Source organism: Phragmites australis, chromosome 10, assembly GCF_958298935.1.
Source record: "Phragmites australis chromosome 10, lpPhrAust1.1, whole genome shotgun sequence".
Lineage (NCBI taxonomy): Eukaryota > Viridiplantae > Streptophyta > Magnoliopsida > Poales > Poaceae > Phragmites > Phragmites australis.
Genome location: NC_084930.1, coordinates 9,064,067 through 9,083,217, shown reverse-complemented (window position 1 = coordinate 9,083,217; position 19,151 = coordinate 9,064,067). Strand labels below are relative to the sequence as shown.

Genomic DNA, 19,151 nt, shown 5'->3' with positions numbered 1-19,151 from the left:
TGTCCGGTGATACTATGTGGAGGAACACCAGAGCATTTTGCAACGGCTACTAACAACTGGTAGACCAGTATGTGGAAAAATTATATTCACCGGATTGTCCAGTGTTAACAGAGGCGTGTGCACCGAACCATCTGGTGTTCAAAAAAATGTGAGTGGTTGGGCAGCAGCTAGATTTGGACCTCTAACCTATATATACCTCCTCACTTGGTTTCATTCGTCTCTCTTACAACCCAGAAGCATTCATACACAGTGTGTATCATCTAGAAGCAAGGGAGAGCACTTGAGGTGATTTGCAAGTTCTCAATTGAAGATTAATGACTCCATTAGTGCTTCAAGAGTAGTGAGTGTGCATCTAGCTGTTGTTTAGGCTTGACAGGGATCAAGTAAACTGGTTAGCTTGTTACTCTTGGTGGTTGGCAACACCTAGCTGGTCATGGAGATTGGAGGTATTCTCGGTGAGCTCTTAGAGGTCTTGTGGGAGCCCCAGGAAGCTCATGTACTTGATTCGATGCCCGTCAATCCAGAGATAGAGAAGTGGCAATCACTAGTGAGCAACATCCTTGTGTGGATGATCCAACGAGGATTAGTGGAGAGTGCCAACTCTTCGATACCTCGGGAAAAACTCGGTGTCCCCTTCCCTACTCTTGTTACATTCCGCATTTTGCTTCTAGCATTTCCTTCATGCAAGTTTCAATTATGCACTTTACTTATGTTTTATATGCTTGCATGTTTGTGCTTATCATTCTAGTTTGCTAGGTCGTCTAGTTGCTTTTATTCATTCTAGGCTAAGGTTGCTCTTTGTTCTAGAATTCGATAGTTGGTTTAGTGTTTTTGATTAGTGGCCTATTCATCTCCTTCTAGGGCTATTAGATCCTTTCACCCTGATCGAAGCCCCTGCCGCCACTACTTTGGCCTTGACCTCCCTCAACATGTCCACCACAGGCCATCCCGTCCACACCACAGCCGCGTAAGAGTGAGACGGTGCAGGTCGATGAGATGGGGCATGTGGTCGAGCAGAAAGCTCGCAACGGCTAAGGTTAGATGGAAATATCCTGAGATGACGACGAAGAGAGGCCAACCCTGGGTGCCTCCTAGCCCAAATAGAACCATGCTCGTCATGTGGCCTGTGCAGAGACTGATTTAAAATTTCAAAGCGATCGACCGCCGGAGAGTAGAGGAGAGCCGGCGACTACGCAACTTATCGAGCGAAAACCTCTGGCAGACAATCTCCAAGCGCATGCTGCGGGGAGATTCTTAGCTGCGGCAATGGCCCTATCCAGAGTTTCGACCGCATGCATGTTGATCGCCTCAGCACCACAGTTGTGATGATATCCTCCGGTATCGTCACTACATGATGCGCCGAATCATCCATTAGAACCACAAGGTCGACCACATTCACTAGGTCCGTTGTAGAGTACCCCACCCTCACTGCATCAGAGATGATCTATGATGTAGACAGTGAAGGCATCTCCTTTGGTACAGATCGTCGCATTGGAGACTGCCTTGAACCTGCTCTGCTGGAACCATAGATCGAAAAACCCCATCTACGATGGCGTGCTCTAGATGCTCCCGCGCCTGATCTGGTGCTCATCCACCTCCTTCTTTCCGTCAAACGCGATTTCGCAAGTGACCACCTTGCGATGACGGTGAGTAGTTTGGATTGCAGGGCACCATGAAAATTGCCTCATCGCCTCCTCTAGATAACCATTTGAACAGTTGAGTTTGTCCTATAGCTCCATGGGTCATGGCACCTCCAAGTTCCATGGACCTGCAAGAATAGTGCCTGCATCCTTGGTCCCTTATTTAGGCGAAAATGTACATTCACCACGTCAGCACATGCACGGCTAAGAGCGAGTTGAATCGATCATCCATAGGCTGATTCACTTGTATGCAAGGGAAATTGTACACTTCACATTTCCATATCGTACAGGGATCCATATCCTTTTCACCCGACTACTAAAATGGCACGGCCTGAGTACCATTCAACTCAAAATGATCATAGAAAATCAAGGCTTTGTTTGGAACTTGGGAATTTTGAAGAAATTTCGCAGGAGATAGAATACTACGGCTCTGTTTGGCAGAGCTGCAACATTAAGATCTATGTAGTATTTGAAGTTTATAGAATAAAATAATGTGGTTTAATATCCATTTTAATTCAAAATAAGAACAATGTGATTTAATTTAATACCATCAATTTGTCCATAACTCCAACTTCAAAAAAATTTGAAGCTAAAAATGATCAGCTTCAAGAATTTTTAAAGCTAGAACTGTCAATCCAGCTCTACGAGTAAGACGCTTGGTGCTCCTGTAAAATTTTTAGGTCATCTGACCATATGAATTGCTAGAGTTTGGATTGAATGATCCATTCAACATGTTTAAGGTCTCCTTTGGAATAAATGATTGCCAAAATATAGAAATAGAAAAAATGCATGATTAAAGTTATCTAGCTTCTTGAATCCTTAGGAATGAAAAAGACAGGAAAACTATATAAATGACTATTTAAATGGAGTATTGAAAAAACACAGGAATTTAAGAAGAGATAAAGGCACAAAAGAAACTTTCCAAAAGGTTAAAACTCATGTTAGATTTCCTTCAAAATTCCTATAAATTGAGGCATTCCCTAAGAATTTTATAGGAATCTACCATACTCAATCCTTTTTTCCAAAGGACTATATAGGAAAAAATCCTATAGAATTCAAACCCTACAAAATTTCTTCAAAAATCTAAAGAGCCCTAAATATGCTAGTAGAACGTTTTTTATGTCACACAGATTGATCTGCTCAGCAACAGGAAGCAGGAACCATGAAGCATATGCATGTGCTGGCGCCCTGGACTCTATTGCCCCCCGTTTCCCATCCGTGCCACGCTCTAATATCCTATTTATCCGTTTTCCAGGCAGGGAGGCGTAGTCGGGGTAGCAGCGAATGCTCTAAGACACTATTCATCCGTTTTCCAGGGAGGGAGGCGCAGTCAGGGGTAGCAGCGTCATTCGCCACCGCGCCCCGGAGGCCAGGCTTTAAAAAGTCGCGGTGCTCAACGCCCGGTGCCAGCGGAGAAAGAGAGGTCGCCCGGCCCCGCCCCGCCCCGCCCCAACCCCAGCCACCGCCACCGAAGCCGCCAAAACACCACCCCATCCGCCAGAAGCCTCCTCTGTCTCCCTCCCTCATCGACGCTGATAGCCGCGCCGTGAGCGGCGTAACCAAGCAGGAGCCCCTCGCCGTCGCCCTCACATCCACAGGAGGTTCGTTGCCCCGGCTTGCCCCCTCCCCGGTACGGCAGCATTCCGTGTCTGTTTCTTTCGTTGGGGATGCGTTCTTGGTTGGATTCCTGGGGTGCGAGCGCATGTGGCGATCCCCGCGGGTTGAGCTGTTACCGGGTGCTTCGTTGTTCGGACGGCTAGCGGACGGGGCTTCACAGCTGGGGGGAATCGCGGGAATTCAGGATCTTTGTCCCGGTTGGATCTCGAGTTCAGGAAAGCTTGCGTCTTTTTTTCACCGGGAGATTTAGGTTCCTGCCTCTTGTTTTTTTTTTTGGCCTTCTCTCTCTATCTCATCCTTGCAGTTCTTGCAAGTTTTTGTTTCTTTCTCCCGTTTTGCCGTATTTGGTTTGACCGTCGTTTTCTTCCCGTTTCTTCCTCGCAAGCTCCGGGTGTTGTTCCCGTGATGCGCCTGTACTGTGCAGCGAATCTTGCTATTTTTGGTTGCTTAATTTGGGTAAAAGATGTGATTTTTTTCTTTTGATTTTGTGGTTCGTATTGATGCTAATGTTGCTCTCGTGTGGGTTCAGGTTGGGATCCCCGATTCAGCCGCCATTTGATTTGATTTGGCGCGGAAGTTTCAGTCCTTAATTCCTATGGCCGCCTCCATTGCCGTCTCGGCCTTCTTCCCGGGGTCGCCGGCGCCGGCTGCGCCTAAGAACGCCCTCGGGGAGCGCCCGGACAGCCTGGACTTACGCGGCGTCGCCGCGAAGCCGGGTTCCTCGTCAGGTGCCGTGAGGGCCGGGAAGACACGCGCCCACGCCGCCGTACCAAAGGTGAACGGCTGCAAGCCGGCGGTGGCAGACGGGGACCACGAGACGGTTCCCTCCTCGGTGCCGAGGACGTTCTACAACCAGCTCCCCGACTGGAGCATGCTCCTCGCGGCCATCACGACCATCTTCTTGGCGGCCGAGAAGCAGTGGACACTGCTGGACTGGAAGCCCAAGCGGCCCGACATGCTCACGGACACGTTTGGCTTCGGCCGGATCATACATGACGGCTTCATGTTCAGGCAAAACTTCTCCATTAGGTCCTATGAGATTGGGGCCGATAGGACGGCGTCCATAGAGACGCTGATGAACCATTTGCAGGTGATAATTTGTGATTTTGAGGTGTGAGATTGTTGTGGTTGAGTATTGGGCAATGAAATAATTTTGGATTTGATGCAGGAAACTGCTCTTAATCATGTGAAGACCGCCGGGCTGCTAGGTGATGGATTCGGCTCCACACCTGAGATGAGTAAACGAAACTTGTTCTGGGTGGTTAGCCAAATGCAGGCCATCGTCGCTCGTTATCCATGCTGGTATGATTTGCAGAATTGCATGCTCTTGTTTTGGTTTTGTGATTATAAATCGAGCTTGAAATAAATTGTACCCCCTAGCTTTTGACATCATGTGGCTGTTCTCTGAGACATGCTAACAATGTGGAGGCGTAGAAGTGTGTTCGATTAATGATTACAACTCGTTTCCTTGGTGCTGTTTTGTTTGTTAGTTACAGCCAGCAGTATGTTTTACAGTAGTCATGAGGCATTGACTAATTAGTTGAATGGAGTTTTCAAGTTGTCTGACAATTAATGTGAAAGGAAAACTCCATGGTTGGTTTGCACTCTAGTTTTCAACAATTATTGGAGGAGCGTAGTTATATGTCACTGTGTGCACTTTGCAGACTCACAGTAATTGATACAGAGACCTCAAGTGAACCTCTTAATATATTTTCTTACGTTTACTAACAGATGTTATAAAGTTTTGCTTTTGTGAACGGATGGTGGCACCTCGCTGTCAAGGCTGTACCGTACTTAATGTTTTCTGAGTTTGCTCCTCTATTCGGCTGCAGGGGAGATACTGTTGAAGTAGATACGTGGGTTGGTGCTCATGGCAAAAATGGTATGCGTCGAGATTGGCATATACGTGATTCTATAACAGGCCACACAATATTGAAGGCAACAAGGTTCATATCTCAGCCACTCTGATATAAATACCACTGATTACAAAACATTATTAGCACTTTATGTCTAATTGCTCACCCCTGCCATGTTATGATTGACCTATGTACGCTGCATTTATATTTTTTTCTGCTCGAAATGTTCTGTAACTTGCGTTACAGCAACATTCTTTTACATATTTATTCTAATTTTGTCTGAATGTGCAGTAAATGGGTTATGATGAACAAGCTTACTAGGAAGCTGGCAAGAATTCCAGATGAAGTGCGGACTGAAATAGAGCCATACTTTTTTGAGTGTTCTGCTATTGTTGATGAAGACAACCGAAAACTTCCAAAACTGCCAGAGGATCAAAGCGCTACTGCAGCCAAATATGTCCGGGCAGGCTTGACTGTAAGTTATTTGAATTAATATTTAGATTGTAAGTCTATTCATCTTGGTTGTTTTTCCTTTTGCTGTTTTATGTATTTTGTTTTGTGTTTTATATAATGCAGCCTCGGTGGGCTGATCTTGATATAAATCAGCATGTCAATAATGTTAAATACATCGGTTGGATTCTTGAGGTAATTTTCTTTCCGATGATGTGCTTCTTCATTGTGCTTGTTAACAATTTTTGTTTAAGTGACTTAGATTACTAGATTGTTGAAATAGACAAATTCACCCCTTTTATAGATATCCTGGCACATTCATGACGACTTATTTCTTATTACTTGTTCTGTATTTGAACTTTTTTTTATCCATAGTCGAGTATGCTACTTTAACAAGAATCATCGTTTGATCTATCCTTTATCCCTCTGAACACTCCATTGAGGTCACCTAATGTGTTTTGTTGGGTCCCTCTCTCTGGCGGGTGTTCTTTTTTTAACTGGCAGTTCTCACTTTTTGGATGATCATTTGTATTGTAGATGTAGCAAAAGGGTTAATTTCTTATGTGTCCTATCCTTTGTGTTTCTGTTGCCACTTGCCAGAACTTTAGTAGCCAACTGTTTGCAGAAGTTAATGACCATTGGAATGTTAGTTGCTTGGGGCGACCTTAAAATCATGTCACTGAAATATGATTAGGTGCCTGGCCAAGATCGCAAATGAATGATCCCATCAGTATAACTAGGTTTTGCACTTACCTAAAATAAGCAAATACAATTGGCCATCTCCAATATATTATTGAGATATCTGTGCTGCACTGGTTACACAAGGATTGCATCTCCTGAAAGATTTAACTATGGTTGGTGGTCACCTAGGTACCTAACAGTGTCACTGACTTGTGTTGCTTTTGTACAAGAGCATCCTGTATACAAGTCAATTTATTCTTTCTTTTCTTTACATTAAAATTATTATGAGTAAACATAATGGTTATTTGCTTGATTGATGATATGCCATGTGTTGTTAGCTGGTCATATGCATTTATTGGTGGGCTACAAATCCTGAGACAAAGAGTTATCGTTTGGTTTTTCCTTCCTGCTAATTTATTGGCAGCGCTTCTGCCCTGCATTAAGAAAACAGAAAGAGTTGCTATTTGGTCAAGTGATTTGAAACCCAAACATGATTGGAATGAAACAAAAAATATGAGACAGTTTAGCATCTTAGTAAGTGCACAGTATACAAATATTCTCAACTACATCTGCAGATTAACCTTACATTCACCTTTTCCTCAGAGCGCACCAATCTCCATTTTTGAGAATCATGAACTAGCGAGCATTGCGCTAGATTACAGAAGGGAGTGCGGCCGGGATAGTGTGCTGCAGTCACACACCACCGTGCACACTGATTGCTCCAGTGAGTCTGGAGAAACAACCTTGCACTGTGAGCATTTGCTGAGCCTTGAATCAGGTCCGACCATTGTGAAGGCCCGGACCATGTGGAGGTCGAAGGGAACCAAGGCCCAAGAAACAGTGGCTTCATCTTCACTGTGAAGTGTGCGAGATGTTCTGAATGGTGATTTTGGCAGCAAACAAATTGGTAAAATCAGATGGTTACTGGTGTCCTCTACTGGAAGCACACAGGGCAGACATGGATGTTATGCTATAATCTCATAACAGCGTGCAACCTAAGTTATTTTAAATATACAGCGTGTGAAAATGGAGGAGATATAAGGGGACAACAATGCAGGAGACAAGAAGTGAAGATCGAAGATGAAGGAGGCCTCCTGTGCATGTTCTGTTATTTCAAAATTTCCTACCCTCTTTTCTTTGAGAAATTCTTCGGTTACACGAATGGGTGTTGTAAGTATTGATTTGTAGTGTAGCTACTGCTTTATGATGGGGAGTGAGTGCTCCCCACACATATTCGTTCTGGGGCAATGTGCATATGTTGTGAGCCCCTTGAAAGCAATTTGTCTCGGCTATACTTTTAAAGAATTTCATGCCCGTATATTGTACTGATTGATATTCAATTTGAGATTTCCAAGTTTCTTCGCCTGGTAGCTAAAGCGTGTTGAAATTTCAGATCTGAGTCACACGCTGGCCAATCTTGAAATTGTGCAGCATATGAGTTAGATTGACTTGCTTTGAAGCAGACAGCACGACGTAAGCAATGACAGTTTCGCATGTCCATCGTGTTTTCTGGAGTTGACTGATTGGAAAGAAGAGGAGGTTGTAGTTTGCATCGTACTTTTCTTCTGAATTTTTCTTTCATCCGCACGTTTGATGCACTACCTCCAGTCATAAATTGAGAACCTTTCTAGATATTGACTCCAGTCTCCGAATCATAACTGTGGTTAGAAAATATTGAATATTTTACGAGAGTATACTCATCATTTCCAGATGGCCGGTTTAAATAATCATGAAGATATTTTTGGTCAGATCTTACTATTTTATTACTAATTGGAGGCTTCTCTAAAAGTTATAATCTTTAGACGAGACGTGTTAAAAGGACTTTTGATAGAGCTCAATCTCCAAAAAATTTTAGAGTTGGTTATCTTTAGCTTTAAATTTTTTTAAGCTGATAGATAGATTGATAGTGGATAAGTCTGTCAAATAGACCTAAGAAAAAATAGAAATCCTAAAAGTCACACAAAAAATAAAAACATCCGACTCGTAATTTTGTGGGGCCTAATCATAGTTAACAGATGTACGGCTGATATGCATCCGTATAGTATCTCGTTGGTTGTGGATTCTTTAAATCGTGGACTTCAGCCCCAATTGTTTAGATTAAATTCTGCCTGAGCAGTGTTCAAAGTCTTTGCACACAAATGTTTCAACGCAAATCGAAACTGAATAATGGTCTTTACGTGTTGGATACGGACACGGCTATTACCCGGGAGACAATCAAAAGCAAACGACTAATCCAACTACTACTACGTACCCAATCGGCAAACATCTACAAGCAAACGTTCGACGTAGCAATTGGACTCCGGTTTCACGCCTTGCCTCATCCGTTGCAGCAGTACGCAACTCTATCAACCGAGCATGGAATCCAATGATGAGAAAGAACCATCCATGCAAATCTGCAAGTCCACAGTCCTGCTATGGTATACCACATGTATGTTCATAGGTGATTGGAGAGAACATTAACGATACAGGAGGAGATGAGATGTGTTTAAAGGTTTGGACTATTTTTATTTAGATTCTTTTAGTAAGAGGATAATAAAAAACAAATATAGACTAGTTAGATGGAATATTTTATAATAGCAAGAAGACTAGGGAGGACTAGGCATGGTTGATCTCCCGGTTAAAAATATATGTCTTCTTAGTAAGTGGTTTCATCAGCTACTTAATGAGGATGAGGTTTGACAAAAAATACTCAAAAATAAATATTTTGGTGATAAAACATTCACAAGTGGAAAGAAAACTAGGTGATTCTTACTTTTTGTCAGGGCCCATGAGAGTTAAAAATGACTTTCTTAAATAGTGTTCTTTCTAAATTCACAATGGCCGCCAGATTAGGTTCTAAAATGATAGATAGTCGGGTAATACTTTTCTCAGCGTGCAATATCGGACACTGTATAATGTGGTGCGAAGCAAACAAGTCATAGTGACGGATGTTATGCGATTTTTACCGCTAAACCTCTCCTTCCGCAGGTCGATTGTAGGGGATAAACTAATTAATTGGCAGCATATGGTGTCACAAATAGCTTATGTTCAATTATGCAGCGAGCAAGACATATTGAGGTGAGATTTGCATGCACATAGAATATTCTATGTTCAATCCATATACAATCAAATAATATCATGACCCATCATTATCACTGCCAAATGTATGTGAAAACTCAAGATTCCGCTTAAGATCAATGTTTTTTTTATGGTACTTAGGTAGATGTGTTTTTTATCAAGGATAATTTGGTAAAAAAAACTAGGATGAAAACCAAAAATAATGTTTTTTGCAATCAGAATTAAACCATTAATCACCTTTTCATTCAATCACTTTGCTAGAACCTGTTGGAAAATTATATCTATTGTATTAGGTATTAAAAAACTTAGCAGTATGAGTCATATTATGGATAGTTGGCTAAGAAAAAAAGGAACGAACTAAGAACAAGATTTTAGTAGGGGTAGCTGCTATTTTTTGGTCAATATGGTGCTAACGAAATGATATTGTGTTCAATATAATATATCTTTAATGCAGATAATTTTCAGAGGACCTATTGATTGCGGTTTTGAAGGTTGTTAAAAGGGATGATCAAAGCAAAGATTTTTTAAAGGCTTGCCAAGCTTTGGAGGTGGTGACTATAAAAATATTCACAAGAATGGGTGACGACTTAATTATAGAATATAGGGATAATTCTTATGCGACCTTATGTTTTTCCTTTACCTTCCTATCATTTTAATCATTCATGATGAGATTTTGTAATAATAATAAAAAACTCTATTGATCGGAGGATGCAAAGGCCGTAATTCGTTCTTTTATTAAAAAATAGGAGGAGATGAGGTGGGATTTGAATTTTTCACAATTTTCTACTGTTCATATATCTTTAAAAACCAATAGCCCGCTAGTGCACCGATTGATGGACTAGTTTAACCGTTAACGTCCATACATTATAAATAAATGATGCTTGTTTTTCACGGGTGAACTACCGTACTTTTGAGATACCACTACTATAGAATTGGCTGTATATATTTATCCATCATTGCTAGTAACTAACGAGCCAGCAGTGATAGAGAATCATTGTCAGTTTAAAAGTCGTGCAATAAGAATAAATTAATATGACTTTATGAACTGACAATGATAAAAGACATTACTGCCGGCTGAAGATTTGAGTCAGCAGTGATGCTTCATTGTCGGATGAAGGCATCGATGGACAGTGATACGTGAACTATCACTACCGGTTCTAGCCACGAACCGGCAGTGATAGTTTATCAAGTATCACTGCCAGTTCGTGTTATGAACCAGCAGTGACAATATGTATTCCTACCGGCTTGTATTATGAATCGACAATGATAATAGTTATTATTGTCGGCTCGTGTAACGTACACGAGCCGCATGATAACTTATCTTAATAAATTCAAAACTTTTTCATACGAAGTCGGATAAGGAAAAAAATTTACATGAATTTTGTAGCCCTCAATGGGATGTATAACTTTGTAGTTGAAAACTTTTTAATTTGAGATTATTTAAATATCCAAATAATCTTAACAATGTTTCAGCGCTGGTCGATGACAACTTATCTTAAATAATTCATAACTTTTTCATACGTAGTCGGATAGAGACAAACTTTATATGAACATTATAGAACTCGACGAGGTCTATAACTTTGTAATTGATAATTTTTTTTCATTTAAAATCATTTAGATATCCAAATATCCGTTCAAACGTTTAATCAGAAGAGGTCAAAAGAATTGATTTTGCTATTGTACTTAAAGTGAGCAGTGACTGGTCGAGAACATATGAGCAGTGACTAGTCGATCATGAAAAAAAAATATTTTTTGCTTTTTTTCAATCCCCAAAACATTAAATCGAGGCTGACTATCACTGCCAGCTGAAAGCTTCAACCGACAGTGATAACCGACTATCACTGTAAATTCAGGGATTTAACCGGCAGTGATAACTCTTTCATTGCTTATCAATAGGCCGACAGTGATAGTCTCGACTATCACTGCTCGCTGCCTACTATCAGCTCTAAAACCAACAGTGAAAATTAATTTAGAGCCGACAGTGAAACCACTTTCTACAGTAATGTACAAGTCTCTGTTGAGCGACTTATGGTTATGTACGAAAGCTGTAGCTCATAACACCATAATTTTCGGGGTTCTATTACTTATCGTGGAATTTCTGCGCCCCAAACAATTATTTTGGTCCTCGCAAATGGCTCTAGGAATTTGAGCAGTGGAGGCAACAAGAATATTGAGTCAATTGCAATTGTTAAAGTGTTGTTATGGGCGTTCGAGTTAGGTTACCTAAGTTAATCAGGGGCCTGTGGGGGCATGCGAATGATTAAGCTGGTACTTAATTTCTTTGTTTGGCTGACTGATATGCCAATCTCTTTTTTATTCGCCACAGCCAACTAGAGATAATCTGTTACTCAAAGCAATAGGCTTGAAACTAGAGATAATCTGTTACTCAAAGCAATAGGCTTGAAACTAGAGATAATCTGTTACTCAAAGCAATAGGCTTGACATCAGAATATATTCCTGTCATCAGTAAATCAATAAGCATAACGACAGAAAAATGGTTTAAGTTGAATTTTCGATCGCAAAATATTTCCAGTTCTGAAGGCCGAGTTCTGTGATTTCAAGGTAAAACTTGGAAATTTCTGATCCTTTGAGCTGAAACACATTTTTTGGAGTTGAAATGTCTATTTCCTGAGCTAGAGGAATTGAAACTGCACATACATCATTTAATTTATTTATAAAGAGAAACTAGCAAGTGGCTCACGCTAATAGTGTGGCTAACCTCGTTGTAATATTTTGTTACGATAAATTTTGATTAAAAATTAGTCTCATTAGCTTTTTTTATGAGGTGTCGTACAAAACACATAAAATTAGAAGAAGAGGTAAAAATTATGTTAGTCGAAGAGAAAATTATTTATACTCTAAAGTTGTATCCGAATCGTATATATGTATTGGTTTGATTCATATATATTTTGATCAACTATTAAAATCATACGTCAAGTATAGACAGCCTAACTAAAATCAAAATAGATTTGACTTGTCTACTGGCTACTTGATGCGACGACTTTGAGTTATACGGTGATTCTTAATCTATTATTGTAGTAAGATTTTTGAATTTTTTTATTTTTATTATGAATTTTAGCTATTGATTAATTGTATTTTATATGGACTCTTTATTTAGGTATTTAATTATTATAATAGTTTATTTTTCTAAGACTATATTTGATATAGATCTTTTTTTCTATTCTAACTCCAATTTCAATTGTTATTAATTTTATTTTATTTAGACTCTTTATTTAGATATTTTGCTTTTCAAACCATATAGAAATTGAACTGATAATTTTTCATATTTTTTATTCCGAATTTAGATATTTATTAATCGTGTTTAATACACACTCTTTGATTTAATGCAAACCGTTAGATATTCATGACAATGAGTGATTTAGATCTTTTTTTTTCCCGATTAACATGGTTGTTTCGTGGCCTTAAGAGCGAACATGCATGCTCTTTTTTTCCCTCAAATATTAAGACAGTAGATTATATAAAATATTTTAGATTGTAACCACGTAGGAAAATCTCACACAATGCGTGTTCCAATATAGTTGTGCAATCTCCAAATCAGTTATGTATCTGGTTGGTTGACCATGTATGGAATGTCCATAACATGCAATCTTTCAGATTGTAACTACTTGCTCCGTATAAGTTAATCTTCGATCTTTAAGTACTGTTTTTCCCCTCAAAAATTGTTTTCATTTTTTTGGGGAAAATGTGGAATCATTTTTAAAGATAAGGGAGGTGGCAATAAACATATAAATTGTAATAGTACACATGAAAGAGGAAGCAATCACATGAATATATGACTTTTGTATTATCAATTTTGGTATAAAGCACAAACAAATTTCTTCAGAGGAGTTGGGAAGCCATTTATATTATTTTCTCTACTAATAATTTTGCCAGATAATAGGAAAATCTCGCACCATGTACATATCTTCCACTACAATTGTGCAATCTCCAAATTAATAAGTTCGCAAAAAAAAATCTCCAAATTAATTAGTGTATCTGATTGATTAACCACGTATGGAATGTACATAGCACGCAATCTCTAAATTATATTACATCTCTCACAAATCGATCATGTATCCATAAACATGTAATCTTTCAAATCTCTGGAAGTGTGCTCAAATTCTACCACTCTCTCTATATATTGTGGTGTGAGGCTATTGCTTACATCTAATCTAACCCTCATACAGTTCGGACGTTGATCGAGCAAGGTAAACTAAGATCGAATATGAAGGGTAGCAGCGGTAGCGCTCTGGTGTGCATGATGACCATCTTGTTTGTTGTACTCTTTGGATGCCTCGCTTTTCCAGCACAATGTGAGTATGCAACCCGTTCTTCTGTCTAGCTTGCCATTGAATTTGTGACGTATTTGTACACATATTATCACACTGACGAATGTTAAATATTGCAATCGATAGGTCGTCTGCATCTACTCGCGGCCGGAGGTACAGGAAGGAGCTACCCAAATAGTCTTACCAACACAAGTACTGATGCTAGTGCTGTCAACTCCTCGTTAGACGAGAGCAAGTTAACACTGATATTTTGCGTCGTACGGCCAGCCATTTGTTTTCACCCTCCCTGTTACTGCTGCTTGAGGACTGACAAATGTTACAATACGGATAAGGAATGCCAAGCACACTGCCCCGCTTGCAACCCCGAATGTCTGCCTCAAACTATCGTGGAAGACAATCGGTTAGATACAGTAACGAACGCTACCATGTATTAGTAAGCCGAGAGGTTACAATACATGTATCATGTATGGTTTTAAAATCGCCGAGATTGAATGAAATAATTTTGGTGCCGGAGAGAGAATCACAAGAAGATGTTGTTTGAACAATGAAATTCCCAATACATCCGTGTCTGTGAGGCCCAGCTGCAGCAATTGGCAGACTACTCACCTTCTCAGGTCTATCGGTCGTGTGCCTATGTAATGTACGAGATTTCGAAAAGATTCGGTACCCGAGTGCGCGCACGTACGAGGTCAATTCGATGGCCGGGGCGGGTGATGGAGGGTAGCAGCTGAAAATGATATATTGAAGAAATAGAAATGGAAATAGTATTGTGTCTCGGAGATGGAAGCGAAAATGATTTTGGGCTCTTTCGATAGTTTTCAGATTTTTTCGTATTTAACCGGTATTTAGGTCCGGTAATTACCTTTTTCTCACCCCATATCTGAATGTTCACATCTACTTAGCAGTTCAATCCATACAAATCTATACTAAGTATGAACTATTATGTGTCTATGTTAAGTTTAAACTTAAAACTATATGTAATATATCTATCTCGTTAGATGTTGGTATGTTGGCATGTTTTGGTGATAGGTTGTGTATTTTAGAATTTGTGTGCTTGTTTGGTGTATGGTATTATTACTTAAGTTAAACATTTGATATTATTCTCATATTGTGTTTGTTTGTAATCATCGATCAATTGACTTGATCCTATATATGGTGCATGGACGTGGTTGCGACTAGCGCTACGTCGGTGTTTATCATTCTATAATTTCGATTCCAAATCGATACTGACTTATTTCTATTCTGACAATATCGTTATCGATGTTCCCGTAATATCGACGCTGTATACGTTTCTGACACTATTATTTTTAATTTCGCTTTCATGAAAAAAAATATGAAAGTAAAAATAGTGGAAGCTTCTTCCGATCGTTTCCAATTCGTTTTCATCTGTAATGCGGGGTTCCGGTGGCAGCGGTTGGCTTGGCGACGGCAAAGGGTCATTATTTTTTTTATAGTATGGCAAAAAAAAAAAAAATGGAGTAGAGATCTGAGCATGTTAGGATTTTTAGTTTCGATAGCGCCTGGACAAGGTCGTGAAGGCTAGGATGTGTTTCAGTGCAACGGCGGTGGTGCTACTATCCACCATGCCGCGGCTCGTCGTGCAGTCCAGCTGATCCTTGTGGTCCACTTAATCCTTTCTCATGCCAAGTGGTGGTCATCAAGATTAATTGTTCTGATTGAGCTCCATTATTTCTAAAATGTAAGACGAACAAATTGATCATATAATGTGCGTGTATATGTGAGAAACTAAGTCAAAATATATTTTGATTTATATATGATAAATGATTGACAAGGTTATCGATTTAGTTTGTCAAGTTTTGGATTGTTTGGGTTGTGCGGAGAGTCCGTATATTTTCTTATAGAGTCCGTATTTTTACGGAGTGTCCGCTCTTTTCTTCAGAGAGTCCGCAGTTGAGCAGAATTTGATTTTCAATTGGAATGTGCTATGTGTTGATTTGAGTTTTTAATTGAGCATTTTGATTATAGATTAACTGCAGATGGAGTTGAGATATGTGTTTACTTGTCTCATAGTGTGTATGTGATGGATGCAACTTAGCGGTCGATGGCGGGTAATCGGGGCCAGTGAGGTGCTTGGTGCCGAACAATCAACGAGGTCGGACAGAGTCAATAGTGATCCCAGTGATACACGTAGAGGTCAAGCAAAGCTTGGAAGATGGATGAAGACGGTGTGTTGATAAAGTTAAGCGAAATAGATGTCGGTGCAAGTGACAAAATGGCTCGAGGGATTAGAAGTGGGAGAGACTTGTCGGTGGTCAGGTTCGCAAGACTAAGTGCACACGTCAACATCAGAGCGCTTGCTTAATATGTAAGCAAGTGGCATATCGCGCTTTGAGAAGCGTGTAGAGGGTTTCGCGGTTTAGCCTGAAAATCATAGAAGGACTGGAGGAGTACGTGGCACCATCGCGAAGGTTGCGTCGAGTGAAGTTAAGTCATGAAGGCACCACGGCTATCCGATGAATGGAGAAGAAAATAGATTAAAATATCCTTAGTGGTCGGTAGAAGTGTACTACATGAAAAGAGTATTTTGGAAAGAAGCTAGAAAACTTAGGGTTCAAGTTTTTTAGACCTATAAATAGAGGGGTAGGGCTACAGAGAGCCTTAAATCAGCTATTTGAGCCTCTTATGCCACCCATGTAAGAATATTGTGCTATGGTTCTAGAGGAGAGGAGGATGAATGCTTAGCCTATGTAATAAGTGAGAGTTTTGAGAGAAAAATCTTTGTAATCCCTCTAAAATAGGGTTGATCTCTTTGAGTAATGAAGTTTATTTTGTTACTTATGCTTGAATTCCTCTCCTTTTAGTTTCTCTCTATTGGTTCCCTTGTCTTGTGTGTAAGTTTTTCTTTTCAATGTTGATTTTTTTTTTATGTTTGAGCTGAAATTTTAATATCTTGGGAGGTTGTTCTTCTTGATGCTAAAGACATAACATTCACATACACATGCATATATAATAAAGTCTTAAATTCCCTTGCCTTTAGACCATCATCTTGAAGATCTTCTTCACCCGGTGTTCATCTCTTGATCCTTGAGTGATCTTTGCTCAAGATTCAACCTTTATGTGGGGATGAATCATGAGTTGGTTTGCTGCAGAATCTAGTGTTCGATTCTAACTATGAGATCTACTTTTTGTTGAATATTTAAGTTTAGTTTTTTATCTTTCTCAGAATCTTCGAACTTTCCGGTCCAATCTTCGGACTCTCCGGTCCTATCTCCGGACTCTCCGGACTTTCTGGGTAGGTGTAGTTTTTTTGCTGTGTATTTGTACTGCGTTCTGTTGTGTTTTTCTTTTAGTAGTGCGTTGGATGATCGAATAGGAGAAGACCATTAATTTCATAAGAAATTTGTTAAGACGTCTATTCACCCTCTCTAGTCGCCACTCACGATCTTATAATTGGTATCAAAGCCGGTTTCATCACTTGTTGACCCTAATTGGTTTTGTGATCCGTAGGTGACATGGAGAGAAGTGAAAAGATTATGCTGTTTGATGACCGTGATTTTTCGTATTGGAAGGTGTGCATGGAGTCTTATCTTCTAATCCAATGAAGTAAAATATGGGAAATAGTTGATTCTAACTACGAGATCCCTATTGCTCGCACGACTCAGGTTCAAATCGAACAATATGAAGCCAACAACAAGGCCATAAATATTTTATTCACTAGCTGAGTTAGAATAAGTTTGACAGGATCCAGCATCTCCAAACTGCCCAGGAGATCTGGACTACTCTGAGCGTCTTTCATGAAGGCACTAATCAGATTAAGACTAGATACCAAAGCACATATAACTAAGAATACCAAATGTTTGTGCAAAGGTTCGGTGAATATTTGAATGCTATGTTTGCTCGTTTTTATGGAATTGTGAGCAACCTTAGATCCACTGGTGTTTTGCTCTACTCTGACTATGAGAGGACGATCAAGCTTCTATATGCTCTTGACGGTAGCATATGGGAAGTGAAGATCTTGAGTATTGAAGAGTCACCAAGTTACGACACATTGATTTGTGATGAACTCTTCAGCAAGTTTAAGTCCATCAAGATAGCCAAGGCGACTCGGATAGGTCTCGAAAACTCCCTATCTTAGAACATGACATTGGTTTCCGGATCTAGTGGTGGAAATCAGGCTGGAGCTAGCTTTTCTTGCGCTAACACTTCACTGAGTGGATTTGCTTTATCTTCATTAGTTTCTATCACAGAGGAGCAGGTGAACGCGCTTGATGATGAGGACCTTGTGCTGATTGTGAAGAAGTTCACCCGCTTCTACAACAATCGCCGACAGCGGACGAGGGGCGGTTCTCCTGCCTACTTTGAGTGTGGTGATATCACTCACTTCAAGGCGGATTGCCCCAAGCTCAAGAAGAGGGAGGACCGTAACCATGATACTGATAAGTACAAGAAGACCAAGAAGCCATTTTTCAAGAAGAACCGCGATAAGATGGCCAAGAAGGCGACCAAGGCAGCTTCGAAGGTGTTCGTGACGGCTCTCAGCGATATTGACACCTCTTCAAGCGAGGAGGAGAGCTCAGAGGAGGATGAACCATAAGCAAAGAACAGAAAGAAGAACAAGGACTTCACCGACCTATGCTTCATGGCGAACGACAACAACGACGACAGTGACCCCAAGCTGGATTCTTCCAAGGTATTGCCTTCCTACGACCAGTTTTCCATCCAAGTTGATACCTGGAATGATGCTCTCGTTAGCCAGGATAGGTTACTTAAGAAAGCTATGCGTGAGTTAAAGGATCTTACGCCTAAGTATGAATCTATCGCTACTGAACTTGCATTGCTTAGGTCTAGGCCCGATGTTGAGAAGTGTGAGAGTTATCTAATTGTCATGGCTAAACTTGCCGAGCTTCGTAATGTGCATGCTCAAGTCACCAGTCGGCTTGAGAGTGCCGAGAAGAAGCTTCTTGAGGAGGAGTCTATGTCTACTCTCTTAGTTGCTTGTAAGAATTGCCCTTTACTTGCAAAGGATATTGAATTGAAAGACAAACGCCTGAAGGAGCTAGAGTCTAGATTGGAGAGTGTTGGGAGTTCTAAAGATGTATAACTAAATTGTTCCACCTTAACCATCTTTCAAGACAAACTCAGCTGTGTTAGAGGGCAAGTTCAAAAACTTTTGACTGAGAATGAGCAATGCTCAAAGGGCAAAGAGAAAAGAGAAAATGAATTTGATCTTGGCTAATACCAAGATGTGTGCTGACAAGGCAAGTTTGGCTCTTGGGTTGAGTTTTGAGAGGATGGCTTACAGTGGAGAGAGTAAGACTATGTTCATCACACCTACTATCCTAGAAGATAAGAAGTCCAAAATCAATGCCACACCACAACCCATCAAGAAACCCATTCCTCAACCCATAAAGAAGAAACTCGCACCACAACCTAAGAGAGCTTCACAGCCTAAGATGAGAGAGCCCCGAGTGATCGGAAGTCGACTTTCCAAGAGACGCTACCACTGCACCTACTGCTAGAGATAGGATCACTTGGTTGGGTTTTGCTTTCGCCGTAGGAGAGATGAATGGTGTGAGTGGGAGTGGAGCACCCGGGATATG

At 40.4% G+C, this 19,151-nt stretch overlaps 1 protein-coding gene across 2 annotated transcripts; it reads left to right on the top strand.

Moving 5' to 3' along the window:
* The first annotated feature begins 3,056 nt into the window (after positions 1–3,056).
* On the top strand, positions 3,057–7,606 carry LOC133883490 (palmitoyl-acyl carrier protein thioesterase, chloroplastic-like). Of its 2 annotated transcripts, none has more exons than XM_062322832.1 (7): positions 3,057–3,241; positions 3,787–4,347; positions 4,426–4,559; positions 5,090–5,203; positions 5,405–5,588; positions 5,690–5,758; positions 6,848–7,606. In XM_062322832.1, exons 2-7 carry the CDS (start codon positions 3,853–3,855, stop codon positions 7,103–7,105), a joined length of 1,254 nt encoding a protein of 417 aa, XP_062178816.1. In that variant the 5' UTR covers positions 3,057–3,241; positions 3,787–3,852; the 3' UTR covers positions 7,106–7,606. The 2 variants fall into 2 exon arrangements, with proteins under 2 accessions (XP_062178816.1, XP_062178815.1); XM_062322831.1 differs by having other exon boundaries at positions 3,057–3,270.
* The last annotated feature ends 11,545 nt before the right edge of the window (positions 7,607–19,151 follow it).

Coding starts and splice junctions, on each gene's coding strand:
- LOC133883490 (XM_062322832.1), top strand. CDS start 3,853: ATGGCCGCCTCCATTGCCGTCTCGGCCTTCTTCCCGGGGTCGCCGGCG. Junction 4,348..4,425: donor CGCTGATGAACCATTTGCAG/GTGATAATTTGT, acceptor GATTTGATGCAG/GAAACTGCTCTTAATCATGT. Junction 4,560..5,089: donor GTCGCTCGTTATCCATGCTG/GTATGATTTGCA, acceptor ATTCGGCTGCAG/GGGAGATACTGTTGAAGTAG.